Source organism: Polypterus senegalus, chromosome 9 (assembly GCF_016835505.1).
Source record: "Polypterus senegalus isolate Bchr_013 chromosome 9, ASM1683550v1, whole genome shotgun sequence".
Classification (NCBI taxonomy): Eukaryota; Metazoa; Chordata; class Cladistia; order Polypteriformes; family Polypteridae; genus Polypterus; species Polypterus senegalus.
Window position 1 is genome coordinate 117,290,318 of NC_053162.1, and position 22,648 is coordinate 117,312,965.

The following is a 22,648-nucleotide window of genomic DNA, read 5'->3' on the forward strand; positions in this document are numbered from 1 at the left end:
TTTTTCTTTTGCAAACTCCATTAAGAGAATTTGCCAGTATCCCTTTGTCATGTCAAGAGTAGTCAGATATTCAGCATTTCCCCAACCTCTCCAGGAGTTCATCCACCCTGGGCATGGGATATGTGTCAAATTTGGAGACCTGGTTGAGACGACGGAAGTGGTTACAGAATCTCCAACTGCCATCAGGTTTAGGGACTAGGACGATGGACTGGACCAGGGGCTGTGGGTCTCCTCAATTATTTCCAAGTCCAGCACCTTCCTGATCTTTAATTCGACTTCGTCTCATTTTGCTTCTGGGAGGTGGTAGGGGTGTTCCCTGATGATGACTCCCAGGTGTGTCATGATGGCATGCTCAATCAGGGTATTCCTGCATGGTATCTCATCAACCACTTCCTGCACAGACAGGATTGCTGATTCCAGCTCCTTCTTTTGTTGTTGTGTCAAATTGATGCCAAGATTAAGGACGAAGTTGCATGAGAAAAGGGAGTGTTGTTGGCCGGAAAAGGGATCCGGGTCTTTATCCTTCCATGGCTTCAACAGGTTGATGTGGTTGTTTCACCAAATAGTCGACAAATCATTTTCTCTTCTTGATCTCGTATGGGCCTTGCAAATTAGTCAACAATTTGGAATGGGAAGTGGGAATGAGAACTATTACGCGATCCCTGAGTAGGACCTTGCACAGTGTGGTGTTTTTTTTTTTTCCTTATTAATTTTTTTGCAATCCATACAACTCAATCAAGTTTTTACAAAAATAAAAATTGAGTTAAGGACGGATCGATCCCCACCCGTGAGAGAGAGAGCAGGCCTAACGGCGTGAAATTTAAGGCTTGTAAACCTACCTAAATTAATAAATTCTCTGTGCTTTATGAGCTTATTTTAAAATATTACTGATTAGATCCTGCCATGTTTTAAAAAAAGTCTGTATGGATCTTCTAATTGAGTATTTGATTTTTTTCCCAATTTCAAATAGTATAACACATCAGTTTCCCACTGACTTAAAAGAGGAGAGTTTGGGTTCTTCCAGTTTATCAGAATAAGTCTCCATGCCAAAAGTGTAGTGAATGTAATCACAATTTGTTTGTCTTTTTCCACTTTAAACCCCTCTGGAAGAACCCCAAACACAGCTGTTAATGGGTTAGGAGGGATTGTGAGACCAAGGCTTTCTGAAAGGTAATTACAAATTTTTGTCTAGAATAATGTTAATTTGGTGCAGGCCCAGAACATGTGACCCAGTGAGGCTGGGACTAGGTTGCAGCATTCGCAGGTTGGATCATGCCCTGGAAACATTTTGGAGAGTTTTAGTCGAGACAGATGTGCTCGATATATAATTTTGAGTTGTATAATTGTATGCTTTGCGCATATGGAGCTCGAGTGAATTCTCTGCATTGCTACTTTCCACTCCTTTTCTGATATATTAATTGAGAGAGCTTTTTCCCAGTGTCCTCTTGGATCTTTGAAAGGGAGAGATTGTAAAATGACTTTATATATTGTAGAGATGGTGTCTAAGTCCTTGAGATTGAGCAATATTTTTTCCAGCATGGATGAGGGTACAAGATGAGGAAAATCTGGAAGGTTCTGTTTAACAAAGTTCCTGATTTGAAGATAGTGAAAGAAATGTGTAGCTGGAATGTTAAATTTGGAATGTAATTGTTCATAGGATGCAAAGACGTTGTCTATATAAAGATCTCTAAGCAAGTTAATTCCAAATTTTTTCCAGATATTAAAAACTGCATATGTTTGCGAAGGTTGAAAGAGGTGGTTCTCTTGCAGAGGTGCCACAGATAGAAGCTTCTCCGTCTTAAAATGCTTTCTACATTTGGTTCCAGAGTCTAAGTGAGTGGAGCACAATTGGGTTATTAGTATATTGCAGATAACTTGTGTTTATTGGAGCACAGAGCAAGGAATACAAAGAAGTACTGCAGGATTTTACTTCTATTGCGGTCCAAGCCTGTGTATGTTCTTCTATTTGTGTCCAGGTTCTTATGCCTGTATATTTGCTGCCCAGTAATAAAACTGGAAGTTAGGTAGAGCCATGCCGCCTTCTGCCTTTTGTCTTTGTAGGGTTGCTCTTTTGATGTGGATGTTTTGAATTCCAAATAAATGAGGTTATTGTTGAATCTAATTGCCTAAAGAATGATTTATTAATGTATATTGGAATGTTTTGAAATAAAAAAGGAGCTTAGGAAGAATATTCATCTTAACAGTGTTAATTTTTCCAGCTAGTGTGAGATGAAGGGTTGACCATCTATGCAAGTCTTGTTTAATTTTTTCCATGCAGATGGCGAAATTTTGTTGATAAAGAGCTTTATGTTTACTTGTGATGTTTACCCCTAGGTATTTAAACTGTTCTGCAATGATAAAAGGTAGGGTATCTAATCTAATATTATATGCTTGAGAATTCACTGGAAAGAGTACACTTTTATTCAGATTAATTCTGAGACCAGAGATCTTTTGAAATTCTGTGAGTGCTGCTAAGACTGCAGGCACAGAATTTTCTGGGTCCGATATATACAGTACCATATCATCTGCATATAATGAAATTTTCTGTTCCAGTCCTTCTCTGCTAATATCCTTTATCTGATCAGTATTTCGACAATGTATTGCCAGTGGTTCAATGGCAATTGCAAACAGCAGCGGTGACAAGGGCATCCTTGTCTAGTACCACGTTCTAGTTTAAAGTAGTCTGAGCAAATGTTGTTGATGCAAACTGAAGCTTCTGGGTTAGTATACAGTAATTTAATCCATGCACAAATGTTCGGCCAAACCCAAACTTCTCCAATATAGTAAAAGGTATTTCCATTCAATCATGTCAATGCTTTTTCTGCATCCAATGATAATAATATTTCTGGGGTGTTTGATTTAGTTGGTGAGTATATTACATTAAACAGGCGTCGAAGATTTGAAGATAAGTGTCGGCCCCTAATAAATCCAGTTTGGTCTTGTGATATTACCGAGGGGAGCACTTTCTCCATCCTTCTAGCTATGATTTTAGAGAGTATTTTAACATCGTTATTCAGAAGTGAAATTGGTCTGTATGATGCACATTGTAATAAGTCCTTATTTTGTTTTGGAAAACGGTGATTAGTACTTGGTGAAAAGTTTGAGGAACAGATTGGTTATCTCTGGCTTTTGTAAGTGTTGCTAATAGGAGGGGAGCTAGCTGAGCGGAGAATTTCTTGTAAAATTCTGCAGGGTAGCCATCGGGGCCTGCTGCTTTCCCGCCTTGGAGTTACTTTATAGCATCTAGTAATTCTGATAACGCCAGAGGTTTATCAAGTTCCTCCGCACTAAAAGTGTCTATTTGTGGTATCTGTAATGTATCCAGAAATGCATTAGATTGTGTATTGTCTTTTTTAAACTCAGTAGTATATAGGGATTTATAGTAGTCTCTGAAAGTGTGCATTATATTATTGTGGTCAACGATTTTATCTCCGTTCGCGTTGGTGATTGCTGAGATTGCGTTGCGCACTTCTTGCTTGTGAATTTGTTGAAGCTCAACAAAAAAAAAAGTGTGGTATTTCTATTATAGTTGTGAGACTGCGCTGCGCTCAAATATCCCGTATGTGCGATATACTCCAAAATGTTGGAGGTGGAGAGTGCTGCTTCTTCCCACCCTTCTTTTACAATGTCCAAAATGCCTCAGGGTTGTTGCCCATATAATAGTTCAAAAGGGGAGAACCCCATAGAGGCTTGCAATATCTCCTGGTAAGCAAAAAGTACGAGTAGGGAGTAACTGGTCCCAGTTTCTCCCATCCTGCTGACTACGCCATTCTGCTCCCTCCGATCTGGCCCTGCTCGATGCTGCTCTATTACCTCTATTAGGGCATTTATATTAGGGTAGGGTTGTTTCTGGGCCTGCTGGGAGAGGTGGCCAGGCATGGCATTAACCAGAGTTTCACAAGTAAGCTGTTCAACTACCCGTGTGGCACTATTAATGTCTGGACATAGCCTCCTCCACTGCATGTCGTCCTTCATGTATGGCATAAGTATGTGCACCCAATCTGTCCTTCGCCACTTATTGTGGGCTGCGGGCCTTTCGAATATAAATAAATAAGACTCAACATTGTCTCCATCCGTCAGTGAAACTAACGGAGGAGGGGGATGGCCAAGCTATCTCCGATTTCACTGCTTGTATTGCGGAGATACACACTTCTGCCTTAGCCAGTTTCACCTGGGTAGCCATGGCTTCCAACTTCACCAACTGTAGTTCATTTAAAATAGATCCAATAACAGCGTTGAGGTCCTGCTGTTCAGTCATCTCTTTTGAGCACTATCCTGCCAACTATGCCAATTCGTGAAAGACAGAAAACACAAAAGATTCTCAAAGGTTTGGAATGTCATCCCATATACTGATAGGTAATGACGTTTGTAATGGAGGAAAAGGACTGGAGATGATGACACAAACTGAAGCCAGAAGTGAGGTCATCGGGAGTACACCAGAAGTGAAGTCATCCAGTGATGTATTTTCGTAAGCCGGAAGTGGATAGCTTATTGTGGATGTGTGTAGTGACTTGCTCATCAACAAAAACACTTTCATGTTTAGCCGAAAAGCTGAAACATGACACAATGGTCATTTGGGGCAGTAGGTGTTAAAGGGCATTTAATACATCAGTATTTGGTGAAATAAAAAAACAACGTAATACAAAATAGAAAATACCCCAAAATCTTAAAAATGCTTTTACTGATTTGATTGAAATTTGGTGGCAATATAGAAAATAATTAGCCATCACTTTATTTGTTGATATTTGTCATTAATGATGCTGTAACTTGTGAAACATTCTAATGCACAGCATCTCATTTTTGCCACAGTGCTAATAGCTATCACACAGCAAAATGGGTTGTGCCAAAAAAATGCCCCAAATGAAGTGAAATGAAATGAGCAAAGTTTAGTCAAGCTCAAAGAAGATGCATTTACCAAGTTATTTAAAGCCCAAGTGTTTGCCAGGTGCTGTGGTTGTGAGTGTAAACCATTTTGAACTTCTGACCCAGTGAAAAGGGTATTTAATAATTATCTCCCACCTCCTTCATCTTATATGTAACTTTTTGGCAAATGCAGACTATTCCCATCTGGCAGTGTGCTGTTCAAGACTGAAAGGAGAAAAACACCCCACAAATTAACTGATGGAGCCAAGCCACAAATGTAAAGAATAAAGCGCAATTTTTCCTATAGCTGATGGGAATGTGGGTTATCACAATATGATAAGAAGGTAACAGGTCAATGCTTTTGAGTGAGTAACTTTTTTTTTTTGATCCTAGATATTTATTCATACTAGGGGGCTTTGTCCCCTGCCAGTTTCCTGCTTCTCCAAAATCCCTCTCAAACAGTGAGAAACAAGTAACACGTGTGGTTTTTTTTTTATTCCTTCCACTTGCTCTTTTCTCAAGAAGCTGTTGGCTTGCTGCTGCTGCATCCGCGTGATCTGCATTTCGTGCTGCGCTTCAAACGTTTAAAAGCCTGTACAGCACCTGAGTATTCAATCTCTTTTCGCTGTTCCATTATTTCCCAGAGTAATATTGTTCAGTTTGTTTGCGCGAATGCAATCTTTACTCATTTTTTGAGTTTTATCTCTAACCTGCTCTGCATGTGTATCACGGGACTTGTGTGTGAAGGTTGTAAGTATGACTTCCGTCTCATGGGAAGTGAAAATGTCTCTGTCTCTTTGTCTATCTTAAAAAGATCACGTCTTGTCCCTGGGGAAAAAGTCTTGTCTCATTGCAAGGTTTTTTTTTTTTTTACTTTGTACTGAGGCAATACTAATTTTAGTCTTTGATAGTATTGGGGAGTTAAAATTTTTGGCAGTTTTTATCTTTGAAGGAATCCTGTTTAAATCACTTTTTGTAACATTACCAAATACCACTATTGGTGATGTACTTTAATTCATGTCAGCATCACCTAGAACTAACCCACTGTCCATTTTTCTCCTCCACCCACCTTGTTGTAGATGCTTTCCGCAGTCCATGCCATTAATAGTTCACAGAATTATTTCTTTTCACCTGTTCGTTTCTGAGCAATGTTAGGAACATTCAGTTCATTACATGGGCCATGTAAATGTGTAGTCTGTAAACATCATTAATGTCTGTAATAATTTAAAGTAAAATGTGATTTTGTATTGGAATATTGTCTGGCTAAGAGTACGGCAAGAAAAACTTGAACATCGAACTGGCAAAAAAATAAATGCTAGAGTGAGCATCGTGAATATCGTAAACATATGAAATTCATTAAAGTCTAATCATAAATCATATACACTCAAGTTTCGTATTATTTTTTCTGATTATCTTCTTCAATTCACAAGAATGCAGTTTCCTGTAAAATGTCTGTTTTGCAATGACTATCAACAAAAGTCAAGTCACTAGGAAAAGCAGCAATTGATTTACCGCACAAATGTTATTCTGATGGGAATATGTATGTAGCATGTTCAACAGTAATAAGCTCAAGTGAACTAATATTAGCCCCCTGGACAGTTGCAGGTGGGGGACTTGGGGGTGGGGATCAAATTGTAGCAGGGCCACATAGTTAGTGTTAAATGTCAGTTCTGAGTGCGTCTCGTTTCATTGTCCCATTTGTTGTTTGTATGTGTATCAGTTAATGCTGTCCTCGAAAAGGAGGACGGATGATGGAAGGAGACCACAGCCGCAAACCTGGAAAACACCTGTTCTTAATTAATCAATCACAGCCGTCACATAGACTATTTAAGTAATCGGGAAGGAGAGAAGGAGAAAGGAGACCATTTTGTTTGAACCACATTTCAACTTACTTTGGTATTTTTTCACATCGCGCCTTTTCACCAGTTTGCTTTTCATTTTGCCGGACTGTCTTTCAACCTCCATCTGCTGAGACCCCGGGGTCGATTCACCATCCGCCATACGCCGAGGAATCACAGTGAGGTTGCTCCAATCGCCGGGAAAATCAAACAACGCATTTACCGCTAGTTCAGTCATCCATATTCAGGACAGTTTTATAATTGGACTCAAGTTCACAATCATTCAGTTTATCAATCATTTTGTTATTCGTGTTGTGGGTTATATGTTACAGGGGCAAGGAAGGGTTTTTATTGTATTTATATTTGGTGGTGTCTTGTTGTTGCTGGGGTGGAGGGATATTTATATTTATGTCTGTTTTCTGTTTTTTGCATGTCTTGTTTCATTTAATACATTTAATCCGCTTAATTTTACATCCTGTTTTTTTGTACTTACATTTACACCGTCGATTGTGGGAAAAGTTTAATTGGTTAGAAGTACAGCTTGATAGATTATTTCTCAGTAAATTATCCAGGCCACAGGTCTTGGAGGTGTAGCTGCTGGCTGGGTAAAGGGGTTGGCCGTTACAAAATATTGTATACAGAACAGTGCTTTGTTAGTTGCATAGTAACCAACAGTACTGTCACTGAAGCACCTTGTCTTCCTGGGTGAAGCTAGTTACCACGGTTAGTTTATTATTACATAAAAATGAAAGAGGAATTCACTTGGAATATATGTATATAGCAACCATGGGTTCCAACTCTGACACTTGGCTGCTTACTGTTCGGATGTAACTGACTACTTCAATACTTGCGAAACTCCCTGCCATTTTAAGGGGACAAGAAAGGACCAAAAATGTGTAGGCAGTTGGAACGCCTTTTCCATCTACTTCACCAAAGCACCTTAAGAAATATTTTCTGATTGTTGATTTGTATGTTTCCTCCATTGTTGGATTGTTTTTCTTACTGCTGAACATTTAAAAGAAAATGTTAATTTTAAGAGCACAGTACCGCAAATATTTGTTTGTATGCTTATCAGCAAGTTTTGTCTTGTTTTGAGCTATTTATTTCTTTAGCATTTTCTTGTTTTACTTACCTTGTTTGGTGTTTTGAATGTAGATATTCTATTAATGTTTGATACACAGTACATGCAAGGTACATAAGATGCTGAACAGTTTCAGTTAGAAACTATCCTTGTACATTAACAGTAATGTAGTGTAACATAGAGGCTTAATCTTTGGACTTCACATCCCCCCTAATGACAATATGTGACTATGAGCAAGTAGGTTTACCTCCTGTGCTCCAATTGGAAAAACCTGAAATGTAACCAGTTGTGTATGTCATATGTTTTAGGTCGCCTTGAATAATAATAATAAGAAGAAAATGCTAACCTCTATCAAACATCAAAGCAGAAGAACAAACTGTTAAGGAGCAGCTGACATATTCCTATAAATGCACACTAGCCTAGGCAGAGCAATAACTAATCACAAAACTATGAAGATTGATGCTGAGCGCGTACTGACATGCAGATATCATCCTTACGTGTTGAAGCAAAAGAAGTGTTGAGTGCTGCTGAGCGTTAAATATGACTTCTATGTGGGCGTTAATGCTTCCTAAAAACTTTGTTTTTGTTGCCACTATTCAACCGTATCGGATTTACAGCCTTTTTTCCCCCCTCTTAGAAGGATTACTTTTCTTCTGTTTTTTTTAAGAGCAAAGGTAGCTGAGTGTTTGAAAAGGTACTTGTGTTCAAACTGGTAGTGTAGGCAGGGATCAGTGAAAGCAGTAACAGAATTGTCAAGACAATAAGCAGGTAATTACTGCTGAAACAAATAATAGTTACTGTATTACACTACATCGTGTATTTAACACTAGAATTCCTGCTAGAATTCCGAGCTCTTCACTGGCCATGTCATTGAGTTGACATGCCTTTCCTGAAGAAATGTTTTAATGCTCTTTGATCTGTGGCAAGATGCATTATCATTCTGAAAAAATTGCTTCTTCATCACCAAACCTACTTTTGATTAATGTAATGAGAAAAGTGCCAAAAATTTAAATGTACACTTGTGCTTTTATTGTCAAGGTAATGACTGCCATTTCCCCTAGTCCTTTACCTGACATACAACCTCATATCAGTAGTGAGTGTGGAAATTTCCTTGTTTCTTCAGGTAGTCATCTTTATATATTTCAATGGATTAACAGTGAACAAAAGTTCCTGCATAATCACGTTGGCCAATGCAGAATCGTGATTCATCACTGAACATTACTTTCATCCAATCATCCACAGTCCATGCCTACCAATCCGTAGCCCACTGTAACCTTGTTTTCTTTTGTTTAGGTATTAATAATGGTTTAAGTTTGCCTTTTCTGTATGTAAACCCCATTTCCTTCAGCTGATTTCTTTCAGTTCTGTTATAAACATTGACTCCTGCATCTGCCCATTAGAATTTCATTTTTATTGTTGTGCATTTTCAATTTCCTCGGCATATTGCTATGAGTATTCTGTCCTTATGCTTTGTATGGTTCCTTTTTCCAACTTTCCCATTGTGTTTGTACTTGCTCCAAACTTTAGACACTGCTGACTTAGAAGCAACAAACATGTAGTGTTTTACTAATATACTAGAATTTTATGAGGTAGCAACAAAGGTGTTTCATCATAGTTGTGAATATATTATTTATCTTGATTTTCAAAAGCCATATGATAAGGTTAAACATGAGAGGTTGGGCATCAAATTAAAAGAAGTGGGAATTCAGTGTGTAGATAGGTGCACAATTTGCTAAAACACAGATAGAAAAGGGTTGTAAAGCAAGGAACTTCATCAGAATTTGGTATTGTTAAAAGTGGTGCTCTGAATAGGAATATAAATAAGAGTTAAGTTTGAAAATACCAAATTAGGTGGAATGGTAGATATCTTGAAGCAGCTAAAAATTACAGTGGAATTTTGATTAATTATTTGTGGCAGATAAAACTTAATGTAGAGTAAGTATTGCGTGTAGGCGGAATGTTAGATTTGAATCTACAATAGGAGATATAAAACTTGAAAGTGGCTCTTATGAGACATTCACATACACATACATTGTACAGAAGTCATTGAAAAGGCTAAAAGAATGGTTATATAGTACTATGTGTAGAGTAAGTCAAAAGAGCTTGTGCTTAAACTTTATAACATGCTGGTGTGTCTTCTGGAGTAATGTTTTGTTCTCCTGGCTACAAAAGATGTAGCAGTGCTAGAAAATTTTCAGAGAAAAGTGACTAGGTTGTTTTTAGCAGTGGTAGGTATAAGCTATCAGGAAATAACAGCAGCAGCAACGTTTATTTCTATAGCACATTTTCATGTACATGAGCTCAAAGTGATGTACAAGATGTTAAAGAGTTGCAAGAAAAAAAAAAAACAAATTAGGGATATTGATGAATAAGTAAAACAAATATATATATATATATATAATAATTAGTAGAAAACTAGAGTCATTATTTCGTATTGCAAGTCTCTAAAGATGATATGGTCAGATGACCTGGAGGACAGGAAAACAAATCTGCAGGGGTTTCAAGGACTAAAGACCACCTAGCCCCCACTGGGCATACTACCTAAAATAATTGTTCTTAAGTCATCTCTGATTGTTTGTTTCCAGGCTTTGTCCCAGAGGATTAGTTGCAGTTGGTTTTTTGGATAGGTAGGGCACCCATGTCACAGATGGCTGCACAGTGATTTGTTCAGGTGGTGGTGGATAGAAAAACTGGAATAGTAAGTAAAGATTAGTGAAGATTACAAATCCCAGAAAAATATGATGATTCTGTGAATGTATAGTCTCTATTAGAAATAGGTATGTCATAGTACCAGGATTTTTGTATTTGATGCCAATACCAATGTCAGGGAAGTGATCTCTATTTATGCTTTAAAGAGCCTGGATACCTATGTGTCCCCCTTTTATAACCATTGCTCCATGTATATTGCCTTACTCTTTGGATTGCCACAAAGCAACCTGCGATATTGGAGAAAGGTTGAGAAGACATCGTGAGAGGAAACGATCGCATCGTGAAAACGAGACGGACTGTGAACAGACAGAAGCAGAAATGCTTCTACACCACCACATAATTACTATTCGGACAGTGATTCCGAGTAGGCCGTTCCTATCGAATCAATGTCCAAGGGTTTTCTTTTGTAATTTTGGTTCCCTTATAAAAAAATCATAATGCTGTGCGACAAAGGGCCCAGTTCACGACTGGCAGCCGCGTTTAAACAGGGAGCCCTTCACAGACAACTTATAACATGCACAACGTAGTTGGGCGCACATGGCTAGTAGGAGAAATAACTTTGCTTTCTTTAATGACAGAATACGCGGCATAACACACGAAGGAAGCCATGAAAAGACCTTTGGTAGTGGGGGCCTGATGTATAGAGTCTGCCATCTTCGTCGCTGCGTTGGAAGGATTTTCCGGATCAGATGACTTTATCTCCCATCCATCCGTCACTTCAAAGGTGTGACGGGCAATGTTCCGATGCGTTACACTCTTTCTTCATGTGCAGGCCCCCACTTCGGTGAATCATGCCATTCCAAACAAGAAAAGGGGGTACAGTTTCATGCTGACTTTGACACACAAAAATAGTGTACAATGCCCATTTCGCAGTTGTCCCTGTCTTTTCTTCTAATGCTTGCCTAGCAGTTCTAAATGATGAGCCCCTGTGCTAAATCTGTGTCCACTTTGCATGCGAGTAGAAAGAAAAGTAGATTTATCAAATATTTTTGTACAGAGGACATTTACATATTAAACTTATGTTACAGCATACCACTACATCTGTTAAATATAGTAGGAGGATGTCATGGCTTGAGCATTTATGGCAGCCACAGGTACTGGTATACTTATCTTCATTGATGATGTACCTTCTGATGGCAATTGCACAGTGAATTCTAAGGTGTGTAGAAACCTCTTTCCTGCTCAAGTTCTAGTAAATGCCTCCAAACTCATTGGACAGCACTTCATCATACAGCAAAACAATGTTCCTACAAATACTAAGGCAACTGTTTTTTTTTTAAAGCTATAAAATGGAAATTCTTGAATGGTCAAGCCAGTCACCTGATTTAAATCCATTTGAGCATGTCTTCCATATGCTGAAGGAAGACCTAAGGGGACAAGCCATGGGATCTGAATATGGCTGCATTAGAGACTTGACAGAGTAACACCAGAGAAAATATACTAAGCACCATATGGTGATAATGAATTGCAAACATTCAATCAGTCATTGCATGCAAGGGCTATGCAACAAAGTAATAAATACAAGTGCTTTTATATACCTTGCATTGCTATATCTCACACTTTATGGAGTCCTGAAATGTTGGGTGAGGTTAGGATCATGTACATAGAGTGTTATTTCTGCATGGTGTGACCAAAATATGGATTTTAAGGGTATATGCATACAATGTGCACTTTAATCATGTCTGAATTGTTTAATCTTTGGAGCTGAGGATTAAATCAAGGGAAGTAGTGTCTTTGTCCCAGACATTATGGAGGGCATTGTATATGGATTTGTAACTGCACAATATGGAATAATTTCCTTATAAGTAGTTTGGACTGTAAAATACTGTAATGAATATATTCAATTTCTCTGTTATTTTTCATTTTGGAAATGGTAGTTATACTAGTAAATTTGTGGCATGTCAGGTTTATGTATTATGCCAACAGCCTGTATCTATTCCTATTTCATTTTTGTACACGTTGCAATACTTAATATATGTTCTCTTGGTGTTCTTTTTCTGTTTAATGTAAAAATGGAAAGTTTTGTATTTATCTTAATAGGAGCTTTTAATTTGTCTTCCCATTTCCTTGTACCGCAGTTCCTCTGCCTCTTTCAAGAACAGCTATATACAGATGCAAATACAAATCTTTAAGTAGCTGTAAGCATGTTGATATGCCTCAGATAGGTGAGAAGCTACAGTAGGTTGTGCCTACACATCACGTCATTTGTGTTGAACTTGGTGCACATCATGAACTTGACCCAATCAAGTTTTGCTGTTCCACCTTCTGCTGTGTAACTAATTAGCTTAGTAGTAAGAAACAAAATGAATGTTAATGCTTCATTTGGCTATGAAACAACTGGTAATTCTTTGCTACTTTAGACTATTACCCATTACCACATTCAGTAAAATATAAAGTGTCTTCAAAAAAAAAAAAAAGTCATACTTCCCAAAAAAATCTTTGTGTTTTTTTTTTTTTTCTTTTTTGTTTCGATACTTTGTTTCATAATATTACTTTCAATTTCAACATTACACAACAACTTTTTATGAGGTTGAGAATGGTGTGTTTTTTTAGTGAAGGATAAAATACAGTAACCTCATTTGTAATATTACTGTACCGTGTATCAGTGTTTAAAGGCAGTTTTTACGTAAAATATTAACAAAGAGAATATAATTTTATTGTGTTTAATTTCATAGAGTATTTAGCTACAGTATGCAGTGTAATTTATAGTTTTATCATGTACTTCGTCTTTGAGTGTCTTGAAATTATATTTGTTACTGTTTTTATTCCAAAATTTATTTTGAGTTTTCTCTATGGTTGCAAGCATGAAAAACACACCTCTTTTATAAACCATAGTATAATAATGGGTTTAAATTAATAAAATTCCTAACAGTGTTTAAAATAAATTGTGTAGTTGGAAGAAATCAATTGTTTTTGTTGCTTGATCTAGATTCAAACATGTTTTTTATGATAGAAACTGAAATGCTCCACATTCCACTTCACACTTTCACTGCTCTACCTGGTGCTTTTACGAGGTAGCACAGTTACATTACTGAAAATGTCTGAGGCATTATGTTCTCATACAATCTGGTGCAGCCCACATACTGTCAAATGACACAACATTTCTTCTGCATTTTGAATGGCAGGAACTGTAACCTCAACATGGACCAGTACAATCTTTTGTGCAGTTTCTTCTTTTGAAGAGATGTAATGCATGTACTCTGATAATGTAAAAAAAAACAGAAAAAGCACCTGCAAAAAGTGTCTAACTGCAACATCCTACCTGTATAAAACTTTTAAATTATGTTTTTAGACATGGGATTAATCGGTTTTCAATAAATGTTTACATTGTTTAAAATTAATAAATTACTTTTTCTTTTCCTTTGTGTCAACTGCTTATTAAAAGACTCTTGTTATCTTTACAGGAGGAAGATGATGCGTATATTCCTGAAAATGTGACTTTTGCTCCCAAAGATGTCACACCAATAGATTTCACACCAAAGGACAATCTCCATGGTCTGGGTTATAGTGGAATAGATCCTGGCAAGGCGTTAATTGGAGGTGTGTTAGAAGAGCACATACATCTGTTCAGTGTGGAATCAGAAAGGACTAGTAACCTGCTGGGCAGTGAAGGTTATTCTACTACAAGGAAGATTGGTGTATCAGGCCAGGTGAATTAGAAGATTAATCATTTATTATATCAGTAATTCTGCATCTTCCTCATACATTTTCTTTAAACAAAGGTCACACTTGCCACCTACAGACTACCCTTCATACCACAGGCTCTTTTATGAATCCAGTTTCACAACCTAAGCATTGAATTGAGTTTCTTCCAGCTTTTTTATTACATATGATGAATGATCATGTACTGACCTCTTCCACTTGTCCTGTCCGTACACTGCCTACAAGCTCCTTGTTCAATTCTGCATTTACCTTGAGTCCTTTTACTTTTAAACTAGCTTTTTATGCCAATATTCTCTAATTCAATTTTGCAAACTTTTTGGCATTGATATGAGGTCATTGCTCCACTAGAACCTCCTTTTCTGGTTACTGCTTGCCTCACTCTCATGAAAAGCAATAGACTTGAAACATACTCCCAGAGTGACTCCACTTACACCTCAGAACACTTACTACTCACGTTCGCTGTCATGACTACTATTCTTGCTTTCTTATACGTTGACATTACTACAGATATTACTCATTCCTTCACACGTAACTTTCTCAGTGCCCACCCTTCCATCTCTTTTGACACCATGTCAAATGACTTCTCTGGATCTACATATACAAAATACCACTTCTTTTGCTTCACAGTGATGTTCTTCAATCATTTGCCAGATAACAATGTCTGCATCATATATTATCCTTTCCTTTGTACACTGGAAGGAGCACACTTCTTTTTCCATCTTCAATGATCCTCAGGATTTGCAAGAGAACTGTAACTATATACCACCCCTAGGTTTCAGAAGAAACTTGCAGTAACTTCAACACTGCCTAAACCACTTCAACTTGGATAAATTCATCTTGCAGCATCTACAGATGTCATTTTGTTTCAACATCCCAGATTTTAACAGAATAGCATATTCCCAGAGAACAAAATGTTGCCTCTCAGTTTCCTCCAGTCAGTACGTGGTGTCCTGCTAACATGTGAATGCAGAGTCCCATTTTCGTATTCCCACTCTTTGATAGAAGCGTATAGAAAGCTACTTATAACCTGGATATCTTATCTATTTTTTTGGTGTTCTTTGTTTAGTGTTTTTTTTATTTGTACTTTGTACTTTAAGATTCAACTTATTCAGTAGAAAATTAAGCAAATATGGTAGATAACATATTTTACACCCTCCATCGCTGTAAGTAATCATAATTGGACAGCAACATTCAAATTCAAAGTATTCTTTCAGATGAGACATTATTTAAACCAACCCGACCCTCCATTATCCAACCTGATATTCTAACTACAGGGTCATGGGGGTCTGCTGCAACCAATCCCAGCCAACACAGGGTACAAGGCAAGAAACATACCCCGGGCAGGGTGCCAGCCCGCCACAGGGCAATTATTTAAACCCTTCTTTTTAATCCAGCATTGTCTGAGCACAATGATTTTGTATTCCTCTAAACTATTAAACTATCTGTGCTGTTTTGGCAGCTTATGGTACTTCTGAGCAGTTTTAAACTTAGTTACTTTTACTTTATTTCATCATACACAGTAGTGTTGCTCAGTGAGCACCCTTCCTTTGTTCAGGGTGACCGAGTGGTTTCTTAAACCCCATCATATACAGGTGCTGGTCATAAAATTAGAGTATCATGACAAAGTTGATTTATTTCAGTAATTCCATTCAAAAAGTGAAACTTGTATATTACATTCATTCATTCATTCATTACACACAGACTGATGTATTTCAAATGCTTATTTCTTTTAATTTTGATGATTATAACTGACAAATAATGAAAATCCCAAGTTCAGTATCTCGGAAAATTAGAATATCAAATAAGACCAATGCAAAAAAAGGATTTTTAGAAGTGCTGGCCAACTGAAAGGTATGAACATGAAAAGTATGAGCATGTACAGCACTCAATATTTAGTTGGGGCTCCTTTGGCCTGGATTACTGCAGCAATGCGGCGTGGCATGGAGTCGATCAGTCTGTGGCACTGCTCAGGTGCCCATGTTGCTTTGACAGTGGCCTTCAGCTCTTCTGAATTGTTGGGTCTGGTAGATTTTCTATGGGGTTAAGGTCAGGTGAGTTTGCTGGCCAATCAAGAACAGGGATACCATGGTCCTTAAACCAGGTACTGGTAGCTTTGGCACTGTGTGCAGGTGCCAGGTCCTGTTGGAAAATGAAATCTGCATCTCCATAAGGTACAAATCTAACACAACAATTGCGCTTTTATTCAAAAATATAACTGCAGAAACAAAGCCGCCTTAACATGCGACATTGACACCGGTTTATTATGACTGCCTCCATGGTACAATAGAATCAGCTGCCGACTGGGAATCAAAAGGTCGCGAGTTCGATCCTGCACCACTCCGTTTTGAGAAGTAAACTGCCCTTAGTCTTGCTATTTTAGAATAAAAACAAGCATTTGATATCAGTCTGTAACAGCCGGTGTAATTTATGATACTTGTCAAGGTTAGCTTGCTTTTTTTTTTTTTTTTGTTTAGTCAGTTTTATTATCTCAGCCATGTTCACGAGCCCAAACACACCCCACCCCCGCATCTGACACTACTGTTTTCACATCGACGCGCTATAACACAGGTAAACTCGGCTCCCTTCTACATCGGAGCAAGAATGCACATACCATTGCTTGCATACTAAAGTGTCAGCAGGCACTTTTCGTGGTATTACACACATTTTTGAGCATGCCCTCTGCACACTACTTGTGACTTTAGGCTTTAGGAAGTAAGTAAATAAATAAAGGTAAATCGTGTCATAAAATGATTTCTTCAAAACGTCACATATATTTGTCTCTTTCTTTTTTTTTAAAATGTGCGTTGATCACCGCCAGCATGTTGTAGCACACAGCATCTGGCCACCTACATGTTCTTGCGTGCACTGAATAAGAGACAAATATACAGTCTGACTGAGAGAATCAGACTGAAAAAAAGCAAACATTTAGAAATGCCATACTTTTACTGCTGATCGGATGCTGTTCGTTTTCAAATAATATTGCATTTGTGCAATGATGTTTTCACATATATTGTCTCTTTCTTTTAGGTGTGTAATAGAAACCACAGCATAGAGAGAAGTGTGTACAACGCTTCTTACAGGAAAAGGCGATGGAAAAAGAAAAGATGATGCAGCATCAAAAAGCTTCAGTTCTTTCTTTACCTTTAGTTACCTTTATTTATTTACTCACTTCCTACAGCGTAAAGGCACATGTAAATTACAGAGCTTCCCATATACATATACAAAGTACAGCGATGGCAAAAGTGCGATATGCATTCTTGCTCCGACGCTAGATCTGCAGTGTATCACGATACATTCTCTTACCAATGGTAGCAAAATGAAGGGATTAGGGAAGGATCCTGAACGCGACTGAGAGAATGAAAAGTGAATAAAAAAAAACAAAGCTAACCTTTACAAGTATCATAAATTACACCGGCTGTTACAGACTGAAATCGAATGTATGTTTTTATTCTAAAATAGTAAGACTAAGAGCAGTTTACTTCTCAAAATGGAGCGGTGCAGGATTGAACTCGCGACTTTTTGTTTCCCAGTCGGCAGCTGATTCTATTGTGCCATGGAGGCAGTCATAAAAAACGGGTGTCAATGTCGTATGTTAAGGCGGCTTTTGTTTCTGCAGTTATATTTTTGAATAAAAGCGCAATTGTGTTAGATTTGTACCTTTTGTGAAACTGTTTATTTGATATTTGGACTTCAGGCTTCATACATTATATAGTTTGTCTACATTTTGTCATTTACTACTAAAATATGAAAAACATTTCTGTTTTAAAAATGTGTTTACACAGATTGCTGTAGAAACGGAACACACATGAAATGCGTGTGTTCCAAATAAGGATCTATTATTTCCACTCTAAAACTCCACTTCACTCCCAGAAAATCAATCAAGGCATGAGCTGGGAGAAGTTTGTGCACGTTCTAAGTCGGTGGGGGGGATGGAATAGCCGACTGCTTGCAGCCTGATTTTATTAGCACATTTAGATGACAAAAGACGCTGGTGGAGAGCTGTGAACGATTTTAAGAAGCGATTTAAGGTGGGACGGATTTACAAGTTTTTTCGAAGGCTCTGGTAATTCTAGTGTTTAAAAAGTTTCCTACTAATTCCAAATTTAGGTGTGTACCTGTCCTGCATTATATTGTATGAACTGCCAGGGGATGTACTGCTCCCCAAACCCCAACACAAACGGGCTGAGACACAAGTCTTTCCCAATAGCACACCTTTATATAAGTGGGGAAGCGTTTTTCTTTTGCTCCCCACTACAGAGCACAGTACAAAGCACCAAAGATATAATACACAATCCTTTCTTCTTTCTCTCTCTTCCTCTGTTGCCTCCACTCCTCCTCACAAGCTTTGTCCTCCACCTCCTGACTCAGGCTCCCTGACTGGTGGTTATGCGGCTGCTTTAATAGTGCATCCGGAAGTGCTCCAGGTGTTTCTCGACCTTCCAGCTGCAATTCTGGATGTAGTGGAAATGGTTCTTCCAAGGACTCTACTGCATCTGCAGCACCCCCTGGCGGTACCCATGAAACCCAACAAGGCTGCTCTAAAATACAACTTCCAACATGCCCTGCAGGGTTCCCTGTAAACTTGCCTTTTTTAATATTACTAGAAAGATGTCCTTTGAAATTACTGTTTGCATTATGTAGTGTATAACACATTCCCTAATGCGTTCCAGGCAAAGCAGCGTAAGTTGGAGTTCACCATCCAATAGAATATAACTTGTGTTTAAAATCTGTTTGACATAAACAGCAATCCCATCTCCTTTTCTGTTCTGTCTATCCTTTCTAAAAAATGTGTATCCCTCTGTTATACTCGTCCCCATTTTTGTTTTTTAGCAAGGATTCTGTTGCTGTAACATAATAATTAAGCTCTTGTACATACAACTCCAAATCATTTGTTTTATTTTTGGTACTTCTAGCATTAAGACAAGCTATTTTTAATTTGTTACTGGTTTTACTTTTGCATTTTTCTGCATTTATATTTTTACAATATTCTTTTTTCATTTATGTACAGTTCTAAACCTTGACTGTCCTAAACAACCTGTAACAGACCCCCCCGCCATACCCTAATTTAAATAATCCTCCACTAATTTACTCATACGCCTCCCCAACTTTGTATTGGTGCCCCTCTGGTTCAGATGCAACCCATCACAGCGGAATAAGTTCCGACTGTTCCAAAAGGAGTGCCAATGCCCCATAAACCTATATACCCTTCTACTCTACACCAAGATTTGAGTCTCAAATTAAGCCTTCTAATATCCTCAGTCTTACCTGGACTGGTGCGTGGCACAGGCAGAACTTTAAAGAATACTACCTTATCACTTTTCCTCCTCAGCCTGCCATTTGTTGAAGTTGTGACACCTTTGCAAATTATTTTGCTTCAACGTTCAAGGCTTAATTTACTTTAATTGCTGCAGAACATCTTTTGGTTGTAACCTATTAGTAGTTCCCTGAAGAAGGCCCATTTCTAATATTTTGATATCCTTTTTTCAATTTTTGCTATCCTAAACTTTAAATTGCCAGATGTTTAAATTTAGTGCCTACCTTTTCACTATTTTAGGTCATTCATTGCTTTTCATCTGATTTAAATTTGAAGAAGAACTGAGGCATTCTAAAACTTTTCTTCAGTACTATATGTCTACCTGTTTGTTCTGGAATCTCCTCCCACTCCACTTTAGCGGTTCACACTATCTTTCTGAATGACACATAGGCCAGGTCTGCCAATTCTCTACCAAACTACATACCAGCCAAGCCCTTTAGTTCAGCGACTCTGAATTCGAGGTGCTGGATCAGCTGCCATCTCCTGTCAATTTAGCCCTCTTTGAAGACTGCCTCCTCCAAACCATCCTCTAAAATTCCAACATCTACCAGAACTTGCATTGCACTGGCCTCATTATTGAAATTTGACTTTGGATTACTAATTTTTTTTTTTTTAATTGTCAACTTAAATACTTTAACTTAAATGGTAAAACTAAAAAAAAAAGATGAAAAACAGACAAATTTAGATTAAAGAACTGCTAAAGTTAATGTACACCTTGTGACTCCATAGGCTTCTGTAATATTCTCCTGCTCGACTGTCTGCTGTTTGTCCTTCTATGAGGTTAAATTTACTCCTTTGTATTAATGAACCCTTACTCTGTCACCCTCCTAATTGTTCTACTTTCCTGAATCTTAGAATTTTTCAATTAAAAAGTCACTTACTGACTATCTGCTGCTCGTTAATTTTTTACTGCCTTGTCTGGTCCTACAACTGCTTGTGCCTAACTGCCGTTTTAACACTAGCCCCCTGCCTGCGTGCCATAGGGCCCTTGTCTTTACTGCTTTGCAGTCAGCCGATGCATTCCCAACCCCCTCAAAAAGGAACTGTGTTTTCTGTTACTTGTAACTATTCATCACTACAGTGTCGGTTACATGGGTCCCAGTGTCACTTACTGCTTCTTACCGCCTTGCCTTGCCAACACTAGTTTGAATACAGATAACAAGAACAAGTATAAGTAACTTTTCCAAATGCTCCTCCTCCTCTGGTTGTTTTGTTCCTGCGTAGGCAAAAAAAAAAAAAAAAAAACACCCTTCTAATGGAAAAAAAACTAAAAATTCATGCACAGCTCTGTTGTGGTAACTTTAAACGCAAAATTTTTAGGAGGTAAATGAATTTTTTAATTAACTTTCACACTACAGAAAATGCAAAAATTCTCTGTTGCTTTTCTTTTGTTTGCAAGGATGACAACAGTATGTCAGCATGTCTTAGTCTTTAGTACTTCCTATCAATCAAGCTTAGTTGGTACACTTTTTATTTTGTGACTGAGAAGTTTTCAGCTTGGAGGCTACATAAAACCATGACCCTGAAATGGATAAGTGGATATTCATTGAGTAATTAGAATGCTAAACTGGTGCATGCCCTGAGTAATTAGTAAACTTACTTTGTTCTTTTGTACTGATTTGTAGGCATTTGGTGTAGGAGTATTGGAGGAGGAGGATGATGACATCTATGGTACAGAATCCCTTTCTCGGTATGACACAGTCATTGGTGAAGAAGAACCTGGAGATTGCATGTATGGCTGGTCTGCGCCATATGAATATTCAAAGAAAAATGGTAATTTAATTCTATTTTCATCTTAATGCAAAGTTCATTATATGTGTATAATATGAATTGAAATCAGTAGTTCTTATGCAAAAGGTAAAATATTTATCTCAATCATAATAAATTGTTTTATACATTCTTTCACCATTAATTTATCTGTATCCTTGTAACACTCTCAGCTTATTTCCTGGTAATTAATACATCAAGAAACTGGGTCATTTAAAAAAAGCTTGCATGGCAGCTTGCTTGAATGATTTGTTTGAATGCAACAGCCCTGAGCTATAACCTTATTTCCACTGCTCATAGTCTCATTCTTTCAGGAACTAGGCAGGGAGGGCACTTAGGAATAGGTAAGGATGGGACCATGGCCCCCACATTCTAATACGGGCCCCTAGGCCAGGATATCTGGCGGGCCCTTCACCTAGGGTTAAGGAAAACGTGATACCCAATAGGATTTAAAATAAAATAAGTGAGGTTAATGATGCAAAAACATTAGAAGTATTATGCACATTTATTGAATATACTAGCAAAATACCCGCGCTTCGCAGCGGCGAAGTACTGCCTTAAAATTTTTATTAAGAAGAAAAGTAAATCTTTTTAAACTGAGGGAAAATATACCAATAATTATTTGTTAAGGATCTCTTTGTATGCCACGTTGTCAGTTCGGCCCTCCGGTTGTAATATGACCAAGCTGTGCGCTGAGCTTTCTCTTGAGCATGCAATGTACAGTTGGCCACGTGAAAAGCAATCTTGCCTTAATCTCACAGCTTGGATTGCTGCTGTTATAATTGGTTTGAGTTTCATGGTTTGTTTCAATTACGTTAGTATTTGCAGGACTTCTTGTGTTGAAGTGACATTCGGCATCTGTCAAGCGTTGTAAGCACACAACCGGTTTCATCGATAACTTCACATCCAGCTTTTGAGAGTTTAAACATTCATAAACATCAAACTGTCCACTACTGAAATCGTCACCTGTGAATCTAAGATGTTTAAGAGGCATTGGCAGTTGTCCAAAGGTGTAAAATATTTGGCCATTTTAGTACACTTGACAGCGACACCCAAACAATTCAGCAGCAGTCATCAACTCACATGAAGAACCATAGGTGAAGGGTTAAGCATTTCACTCTTATAGTGCTCCTGTGTAGTATAATTATCTCCTGTACCGTCATCAGTCCACAACTTGAACCTGTCCCAGTTATTCAATACATAAGACACAATGTTCCTCCGGATATCAAGAGTGAGCCTTATTTGTCAGTGCAATATGTAACAAAGAGAATGGAAAAGGCAGGTGCCATCTCCGGGCATGGAAACCACTCGGTAAGTGACAGTTCTTTAATCGATTGTGATCACCTCGATGGACATGTTAATGGGGGTACGGTTGGAATGATAAAGGAAATGGGTACCTGAACAATGTAAAGT

General features: G+C 38.0%; 1 protein-coding gene across 2 annotated transcripts in view; it reads left to right on the forward strand.

Annotated features, from left to right (window-relative positions):
- Positions 1-22,648, forward strand: part of gpatch1 (G patch domain containing 1) — a 209,052-nt gene that overhangs the window by 84,835 nt on the left and 101,569 nt on the right. For both annotated transcript variants that reach the window (XM_039763611.1, XM_039763613.1), the window contains exons 7-8: positions 13,896-14,141; positions 21,094-21,241. In XM_039763611.1, the coding sequence (XP_039619545.1) occupies positions 13,896-14,141; positions 21,094-21,241 (394 nt within the window). The remainder of the gene's footprint in view (positions 1-13,895; positions 14,142-21,093; positions 21,242-22,648) is intronic.